This window comes from Asparagus officinalis, chromosome 7 (assembly GCF_001876935.1).
Source record: "Asparagus officinalis chromosome 7, Aspof.V1, whole genome shotgun sequence".
NCBI classification, from domain to species: domain Eukaryota; kingdom Viridiplantae; phylum Streptophyta; class Magnoliopsida; order Asparagales; family Asparagaceae; genus Asparagus; species Asparagus officinalis.
This window is the reverse complement of record NC_033800.1, coordinates 40,792,458-40,802,952: the sequence shown is the minus strand read 5'-3', so window position 1 is coordinate 40,802,952 and position 10,495 is coordinate 40,792,458. Positions and strand designations below refer to the sequence as shown.

The following is a 10,495-nucleotide window of genomic DNA, read 5'->3' as shown; positions in this document are numbered from 1 at the left end:
AGTGTTTGGGATAATATTAGTTCAGATAATTAGTGCTTCTGATCACTTCAAAATAACTCGGTTAATTAGGATATAATATTGTTTCAAGCTATAATTTATTCTCGAAATTATGATACATGTAGCGCCCTTCTTCAAATTTAATACGGTTGCTATATGAGTGAGGGCCCGCAAATTCTTATTTTAAACTTTATCTAATTTTATCTACAAAACATACAGATTTCTAAGTTGTGTTTTCAAAACATAACAAACAAACAAATTCTCCAAAAATTTGTTTTAGAACACGCTTTTAACAAACAAACGGATATTTCCCCCTAATTCAGCTTCTTTCCTTAACTATAAACACAAAATCTCTGAATTGCGTATAAATTAATATAACCACCATAACAAACCCATAGAATAAATCCCCAATTATGTTGTTGGGTTACCAGGTAATTAGGAAATTTGATTCGGAGATTATGCACAAGAAGATATTATTAATCAAATAAGAAATATAACACACCATAAACAAACACATAGAATCAAACTCAATCACATTAAATTTAAAATTATAAATTTGATTATAGCATAAGAAGTTCCAAACTTTATAAGGGTATTTTTGTCTACAGAAGATTTTTCCGAACTCGTGCTTTTAAAGGGAGTATGATATGATTTGTAATGGACAAAATGGTAAACCACTAAAATAACATTCACACCCACAATCTCAAAAATCCTCTCATTAACTTCCCACAAAATATTTTAAAAATATCTATTATCTATTATCTTTTCTGTTTCTACTATTTAAGAAAAGCCTTAAGTTTAGGCATGTGATCTTCATTTTCAATTAACCCAAAAATGCCTCCAAAAATAACCACACGAAGTTACATTACTTTCAAATATTCAAGAAGGGTAATCGGGTAAAAATCAGGGTAATCGGGTAAAAAACTATCTCCTCCACGTTCTGGCTTCCTATTCTACTCCTTACAAACTCATCAAATCTGAAATATCTCAACTAATTGAACTTACTTTAAAAACAAACAAACAAACAAACAAGCAATCCCATGATTTCCTCAGCCCCGTTTCTTTCTCTTTTTATAACATTCTCTGCCCCTTCCTATGTAACTATCTTATGCCAAAAACAGTGATCAAAATTATGTCATCTTCTACTATCACTCAAGCTACACTCATTAATTTCCCTAAAAAACATTAATACCCAAATCCTATAAATCATGTTAGGATATTTCTTCCTATGTCCGTCCAATTTTACGTCGCACCTGTCTCGACATATTGGTAATAAGCAAGATAATAAAATTTTATTCCTTATTCTTATATTTTAAAAATTCTCTCTCAATATAAAGTGCCTAATTCAAATTCTTTCTAGAAAAATTTTCCTCTAATATGTTAAATGAATTATTACTTATCATAAATTATTAAGCTGCCACTAACAATTTTTTCACATAATGTATATTGTATATGCATGCATCGTGTGCACTGGGAGTACTAGTTTGCTATTGATGTGAACCTCATTCTATGGAAGTTAGGACCTTTTTCTGTGGTGCGCTATGGCTTTTTTCTGTGGTGCGCCGGGAGTACTAGTTTACCATTGATGTGGACCTCATTCTATAGAAGTTAGGGCATTTTTCTTTATTCAAACAATTAACTGTTAATGGTAGTACTTTTTTTAATTAATAACTGTTAATTTCATGAGAGATCTATATAAATTTCATTTATTTTAATTGAATTTAAATAAATATTGCCCTCTGGAATGTATTTTACAAAAAAAATTGTATGTAATTTGTATGTGTATATTAAAGATTGATCTATGCATGCCAGTTAATCAAGCAAAAAAGAAAAATTTGTACGATAACTTGGTCTATTTTGATAGTTTCTTTTTCTTATTTTTTATTATTATATGAGATGCTCCAAAAGCTTGTTTTTAGATGATGCACGCAATAATCGTTAATGTATAATGACATGCATTTTGGTTATTAATTTTTAACTAGAATAACAAGTATATTTTAGTGACATTAAATGCCGTCCATGTTTATTAGTAAATATATATGCTTAAGTATACATGTAGTGGATAATTACATACATTTTGTCTATAAATTTTTAATTAGACTAACGAGGCCATTTTACACAAGCTGGAGGTAGTGCATGTTTATGTTTAGCATATGTGCTTAAATAGATAACAATTTATATGCATGTTCGACGTTATAGATGGTTGATGTGGAGGAGGAAACAATGACGAGGATTGTATTTAATTTGGTGCTATGACTGCATTAGTGTTGATGGTTGGTTATTGAAAGAGATTGCAATCTAGACGAAGACGTATCACTCGTGCAACTAGATTCATAAAGAGATTGAATGCAATGAACTGGAATAATTTAATGGATAGCGTATTTAAAAGGTATATGCTAATAGTTGTGAAGACTATGTAAGAATGCGAAAAGATGTTTTTGACAAACTCTCAATGTTGATGAGAATATAGCAAATTGATGCTTTTGGGGTACTAGTATGCCTATCTGTGCTATGATACAGTGTTTATCAATATGTGATACATTACTATGATGGTTGAAGTATTTTCATATGATTGACGCTGTTGCAATTGAGCTGTGATGGTTTTCCTTTATTATTATAGAATGCAACCATCATTGGTACTACAATGTAAAGGTAAGGCAATCAATCATGCAGATCCTTCAGTAAATGAAGCCTACACTATAATAATACGTATAGGGATGTAGATAAGTGATGAGTCTATATAGTTAAGTGAGATTTCCGTCAATTAATACAAGATGCTGAGGTTGAAGGATAAGTTTAGTGTTTTGGTAATTTCAGTGATAACTTGAATACACATTGATGGATATCAAATTAACCAATAGCCTGTCAAGTATATGAGATAATTCTTGATGAGAAAAAGACAGCTAAAAATTAACGAAAATCATCAGAAGGTGTGTGCCTGCCAAACATTGTTCTTTCTCTAAATAAAAGGCTACGTAATTACACGGCAAACACTAATCCAGAAGCAACATGGTAAACACAACACAATGCACTAACACGTGCCCCCAAACTATAATATTCATTGATATAAAACTATGTTAAGTCTTAGGCTTTACTCGGTGAATGTTTCCTGCATGTAAGCAGGTTTTGAAGAAATTATGTCTAGTGTTCTGTGGAACTCCTCAAGGAGAGGCAGGGATCGGTGGAGTACTTTAACATTCACAATCTTCAAGAACACCCCAAGGATTCCATTCTGCAATCCAAATATATACAATTATGCAGTTAGAAGAGATATTTGCTTAAAACATCATGAAAATATAAGTTAAACCATCTAAGTTGATTAGCATGTCAGAGCTTTAGTGAACTATGCTCTTAATACAGGGGCAGAGTTAACTCATACGTAAGAAACAAACATGTATGTGTAAAGAAAAGTTTATCTGGAAAGAACAGAAGGTGCCGCAGCCAGTGTCAAACTATAAAGTACATGAGCTGAAGCCTGAAAGAGCCTTAAAGCATAAGATGATGACAAAACAATTGGCAGACCACAAAGAAAAGGGCATCATGTACTTCATAAATATTTCACATGCATTTGGATATAGGGCTCGAACTTGACTCAGTAATCTGTACACAAGAAATGATCGCTGATCATACATTCATAGGCTCAGTGAGAGGTTGTTGAGATATATCCTAATTAAACAAATTTTATGTAGATGTACATGATGTAATAAATTACTGTATGCGTTCTCTAATTCACGTTCCATCTAGGTCATGTATTGCTAACTTTCCTAAAGCCCACTTTCAGTATGCCAGCCTTGATGCTTTTGTCTTATAGTTCGGCAGCAAAGCAGCAAAGTGTTGGAGGGAACTAAGGATGTATGGCGATTACCTATGTGTTCGTGTGCATTCATGATTGGTTGCAATGGTCCGAAAGTTGCTGTGTGCTTTAACTACAGGGTCTTCGACTCAATTTCTTATTTTGCATTCTATTGATTTTCTTATGTATTTGTAGGCATGACAAAATTCTACTGTGATAGGATTTTTTTTTTATGTTTGCATGGAGCATTATCCATGAAGTTTGGTCTACTTCCATTTGTGAATAAAGACCATTATGAGTAGCATAATAAAACACTTAATTGATTAAGGAAGCTTTACAGCTAGTTTACTGAGTCAAGCACAAAAAATTATCTATCAAGTCCAGACTCTCAAACTATGTCACTAGTTCATGTTAAACATTCCTCAAAATCAAAAGATTTTTAAACTGGTCACAAAGTCCAGTTATACTCAACGATATATAAAACCAAAATTAAATCACGGATATCTAAGAAGCATGGGCACTTGTATGGACACAGAAAATGTCAATGTGGTACAACATAGCACAGAACACCATATTCTGATATAGCTCACATTAAAGGACAATCTGCAGGTGAGACAAGTAACAAACTCTACAAATGTGGTTCATGACCGAAGGAACAATGCTGCAAGGATGATTTCTGAAAAATATATAGGAATCGAATATTATATAAAATATACTTCGCAAATTTCCTGTAATTTGTAGCACAAACTTATGTACCAATAAAAAAAAGTTCAATTGAATTAAGTTGATAAACATGTCAGGTCTCATGGAAAAAGAAGCTCTAGCGATAATACAGATTGTAGCGTTAACTCATGCATATGACACCAACAGGCATGAATGCAAACAAAAGTTGATCTGAAAAGGATAGAAGATGCCACAGCCAGTAAAGAAATATAAATTACATAAAGCTGCGGTCTGAAGATCCTTAAAGTGTAAGGCTACGAATAAAACAAGTGGTAGATCACAAAGAAAAGGGAATCATATACTTCATTAATATTTCAGACGAGTTTGGATATAGGACTCAGACGCATAAAGAGGGTTTCGTTTAGCTATGGTCTGGTAAAAGTTTCCAAAGTCCTAACATTTATGATTTTAAAAATAACTTTTAAAAGAATATATTACGTCTAACACCTGTGGACTGTAGTGAGTAACAAATTCTCAAAACTTCAGTTACCAACAATTTTTCAATTAACAACAATATAAAGAAAATATAAGCAAAACAAAATAACAAACTTGATAACTAAATGGATTATTTGGGTGAAGCAGTATCAATTAAAAGTTTATAACAAACATATAGGTGACTCCACTATTTACTGAGACGGATTAAACTGATTTCCAACCCGTACCTAGTTATGTTTTACACATACCCGAACTTACAGGTCTGGTTAAGGTTGGCATGGAAAGTTCAGCGCGAATCGGGCTCTTGAAGGGCTACGCTAGAGAGATCCTGGTACTTGTCATGGATAAGCCAATGCATGTTACTAGAGCGAGTTGGGGGCTAAGAACCATTCTGGAGCATAAATTCAGGATGCTTGCATTGATGCTAAGTGTGTAGGGGGCTAAGAACCTTTCTGGAGCATAAATTCAGGATGCTTGCATTGATGCTAAGTGTGTAGGGATTAGGGAAACTAAGGATACATGATGATTTGTGATGTGTTTGTGTATTCTTGATTGGTTGTAATGGTACAGAAGTTGACGTGTGCTTTAGTTTCAGGGTCTTTGACTCGTCTATAGTTTCGCATCCTAATGGTTATTTTTCACAATTAGGTAAGAATTCACCTATCTTTGAAATCTCTAATGACGTATAGTTCTTATGTATCTTTAGGCGTTGAGAAAATTCCACTGTTATATGATTCTCTTTTTTTTCCCTTATTTTTTTTAAATGGAGCTATGTCCATGAAGTTTGGTTTGTGCTTTCAATTGTCAATAAAGGACAGCCTTATCCCTTATGAGCATCATAAATAACTGAAGCTTACATGCTAGTTTAATGAATCAAGCATAAATGAATTATCTACCAATTCTAGACTGTCAAAACTGTGTAACTAGTCAATGTTACACATTCCAAAGTACCAAAGATTTTTTAAAAAGTAGTAACACTATTTATGGCCAACTCTATAAAACTCAAACACTATCTATGGTTGCACAAGATACCTAATTGGATCAAGAAAAAATCAACTTCGGAGTTTTAGTGTAGTGGCAGAGTCAAAGGCTGAGCACCAAAACTCCAAAGTTATAGTGAGAGTTGAGGGTTATTACTTTAGGCCCCGTTTGGCAAAGGGTTAATGAAGATGGGTTAAAGAAAAGGATTAATGTACTTAGCCCATTTGATAATCCGAATGACTAAATTATTAACCCGCTAAATAAGTTTTATTTTAGCCCTTATGATCAGTTTTAGTGTTTGAGAATAACAATGATTTTGACTATTTTCTTTATAATTAGAAGGGTTAACTCTTATTCCATCTAAATAGGAGTATTAGTAAACCCCTCATTTTGAGGGGTTAACTCATTTTAACCCTTCTAGAGGGGTTAACTTAACCCTTCTATATTTTTTATGTTTGGCAAATTATGAAGGGTTAACTCACTTTAACCCTTATATAGATTTGTTGTGTTTGGCAGGTTAAGAAGGGGTTAAGTCTCCTTAACCCCTCACTTAACCCTTTGCCAAACAGTACCTTATATTCTAGCATACACCACAAATTGAGCGTCCTTTTTATGGGCTAAAACCCGAATTCACGCTGCTGTGTTAATTTCTTTGAAATCGCCTTTAAATTCGTGGTCGGTGGGACCTAAACCTATGTTGCTTTAATACCACGTCAAAGGGCCGTGTCACTACACAAAAACTCCAAAGTAAAGTCGTGGTGAGGGTTAAGGGTTAGTATTTTTATACTCTAACATACCCCAGGTTGAGCGTGCCCTTTTTATGGTCCGAAACCGGGCCGCACGCAGCGGAGTCAATTTTTTCAAAACCCACAAATATAGGACATGTAATAAAAAATGAAATAACCCTCACGACAATAGGGAATCATCTCGCAGCTATAACCAACATGGCGATGAGCAACCATCAAGAAAAGAAACCATAATACTACTTTTCGATTAACGTCAATAAACAACAAATTACCAGCTCACCAGCGGAGGCTCATCCGGCAATGAGCCTCCTCCCAATCTCAAACGAAAGGAAAGCATCAACGCAAGCGTACCCAATCTGATCGAGCGTGAGATACTCCTGATCCCACCGACTCATCGTGATCTTCTTCGGCTTCCTAACCTCCATCCCCAACACCTCATCCGCCAGCTTCACGATCCCCATCTGCTGCATGTGCATCTCCCTCCTCCCGTAAACCTCCGCCGCAACGGCCCTCAGATCAACAGGGTTCGCCACCGACATCCCGCAATCCCCGACCAACTTCTCCACGTCCTCGTCAACGCCGACGCCGACGAACTTGAATCGGTGGTCGGAGAGGAAGGAGGAGAGCTGGGAGGGGATGGAGTCGGAGTGGATGAGCTGGAAGAGGAGGCAGCGGGTGCCGACGCAGAGCTGGAGGGTGGCGACGGGGTTCTTGTAGCGGGAGTAGCTGGGGCGCCACTCGACGTTGAGGCCGACGATGAGGCTGTCGAGGCGATGGGCGTGGAAGGAGAGGACGCTTGAGATCTAATCGACGACATCGGCAGAGGAGGAGGTGACAGTCGGTGAACGGAGGAGGTGTTCGAGGTGAGGGTGACGTTGTAGAGGGTCTCGGAGTCGCCCATGGGGACGGTGCTGATGATCGACATTTTCAGGGTTTTTTGGGGATGATCTGCTTTTGGGGCAGGCTGAGTGGGGAGAGCAAGGAAAGGAAGGGAAAGGGTAGGTGGGGGGGTCTACGTAGGTACGGAGAGGAGGAGGGTAGAAAGATTATTTGGAATTTGAAATGGGAGGAGGGTGGGGATGAACTTGTTTTTGGTTCTGCTTCGAATTTTTTCGTTAGAAAGAAAAGATAAAAGGGAGGAGATACTAATCATTTCTAATCGAATCGTATCTTCAACAAATTTATGTTTATTAAGATGTACCGTAACTGTTTATTGGATGGTATGGTTGCCATGGATGGTATGGTACGATTCCTTTTTAATTAAAAAAAAAATTAGAATGGTCTGTATTGCAACTTGGGGTTCAAAAGGTCCGAACAAGTCTCGGAAGCGATACTTATTATATTCATACCCGATTACCACTAATGGATACAAATATGAATGAGAATACGCCTCGGTCGAGAAAACTTATGTCCATATTCACTACAATCGGATACAGATATAGATACATACATATGTACAAGCAGATGTACATGGAGAGAACAAAACGCGTTATATCTTTTATTGCTAAAATTATAACCTCAGATCCATCATTCAAAGAATGAAAATAGTTGCAGACAAGTGTATATGCAACCATATCATATTTGTTATCAGGGCCGGCCCCGAGGTTTGGGTTGCCCTAGCCTAATCCAATTTTGGTTGCCCTTTCTATTAAAAATTTGGTACGAACAATAACGATAAAAAATCTGATGAACACACGATATTAATCAACACGAATCTATTATCTAAACTGGTTCAACTTCTTGATTGAACTAGTTCTAAGCTACACGATATTAATCAACACGAATCTATTATCTAAACTGGTTCAACTTCTTGATTGAACTAGTTCTAAGCATCCAGTCATTAATGTTTATAAATAAAATAACAGATATTTTTTTAATAAAATAGATTACTGAAAGAAGATCGAGAAACAAGAACACCAATCAATTACACGAAAGTGCTTTTTAAAATTTAAGACCGGTTCTTTGGGTCAGAACATATTATGAGCACCTGGTTCACCACACATTTGTGTATTTCAAATACCCAAAGGGAGCAACCAGTGGAAGTCAAGGTATAGTGATAGGTATTGAATACTATTTGCTTACAGCCAGGTTGGTAGCAACCAAGCTAGTAACAGGTCACAAGCATGACAAAGAAGAAAGCCTCCCAAACAAAATAATGAAAGGTTTACTACTTGCAAAACTATCCGCTGATAATAAAGTCAACGCTGTATGATTAGCCAAATGAAAGGTAAATATTATGCTATGGGCAACAAGAAACCCACACAAAGATGACAATGCAAATAAAGATACAACAAAACAAAACTAACTCCGACAATGAAGGTCAGTAGATGTGAGTCAAGCAGGTAGATCAATATTGACATTGCAACCAAGATAACTACATCAAACAAACTGAAGTTGACTCAGTCGTAAAAACTAGATGTGATGTCCAAAAGGTTCTAGGTTCAAATCGAATAAGAAGCTAATTTCATCATTAGCTCGCTTATTGCAACAAAATAGGTATTAATGGATCTAGGTTCAATTAGCCACAGTGGAAGCAGGACTTCTGCTTAGAAATTCTGACTTAAGGAAATCAAGCAACGAGAAGATATAACAAATGCAATCAGAACTCAGAACCCTTAGTTTAGTTTCCCTTAGTTCATCCCAAATTGGGGGTGTAAAGGGAAGGGAATTCCTTCCCTTCTTTTCTCTCTCACCTATTTTCCCTTAATAACTTCCCTTACCCTGTTGAAATCCAAACACAGCATTAAAACAAGGGAAAAGATGAGATCTTGATCGAATCCGTACCGTCTTCGAGAGGGACGAGGCACTCGTAGGAGATCTCGAACTGGAACCGATTGAGAAACGCCGCAAGGTTGTCGAGTACTGTCACGTTCGTGATGTTGACCGTGCTCATCTCGAAAACCCTAGGCCCCCAAAACCCTCATCAACGCCCCCATCAAAACCCTAGCCGCCAAAATCGTCAGAGATAGAAGAAGAAAGCGGGAGGAGGCGAGATGATGGTCCGATTACAGCTGTTGATTTTGGCGGCTATTGGATGAGGGAAATATGTAGCTGCGGTCAGAACCCCCCGGCCCTGGGTTGCCCCAGCCCCGGGGCTTGGTGGGCTTACCCCAGGGCCGGCCCTGTTTGTTATAGTTGTTTTAGTGCTAAAACATAATCTCCAATCATTAGCAGACAAGTGTCCCACATTATGCGTAATCGAGCTAGCTCTTCAGTTCAGGATAGGCAAAGACCTAACTCGAACGACTCCATGCGCCGACATCTCGCGAGGGTTACTTAAAAGGCGTTACATGTCAACCCCTGGCTAGGTCGACTTCTTGATCAACCTACTCGACCGACATCCCCCAAAGGTGACTCAAATAGCGGTACTTCACGACCTTCTACAGGACGAGTAGAAAGGTGACGACTACCTTGAGCCTCGAGCCCCCTCCCGCGCACTCACAGTCATCACCTTACAATAAATGTCATTAAATGCATAGTTGGCACCATCATATCTCTGTCCTCAATAGTCTTTATGACACATCGGATTACGTCGGCACCGCATGCCTCTAGCCACTTCACATTAAATACGAAAGTGACATCCCCTCCACTTGTCGGCCTACACCTGTAAAGCAAATGCTGACTTGACCGCCAACCCATACTCAGTCTAAGTTACCATCCTACCCCTCTACAACCACTATAAATAGGGATGCTATTTTAACAAAAAGGTAAGATCTTTATCTCTACTCATCGTGCTTAAAAACTTCTACAGTTTAGTTGCTTCTCTACACAAGCAAATTACTAACTTGATCGTCAGAGGAACAATTGGAGAACCCAACTC

At 37.2% G+C, this 10,495-nt stretch overlaps 1 protein-coding gene across 1 annotated transcript; it reads right to left on the bottom strand.

Annotated features, from left to right (window-relative positions):
* LOC109847020 (Werner Syndrome-like exonuclease) lies at positions 2,886 to 8,249 on the bottom strand. Its single transcript, XM_020416263.1, has 3 exons — positions 8,193 to 8,249; positions 6,948 to 7,478; positions 2,886 to 3,229 (listed from the first exon to the last, which is right to left on the bottom strand). The coding sequence occupies exons 1-2, from the start codon at positions 8,247 to 8,249 to the stop codon at positions 6,966 to 6,968; spliced, it is 570 nt and encodes a 189-aa protein (XP_020271852.1). The 3' UTR covers positions 2,886 to 3,229; positions 6,948 to 6,965.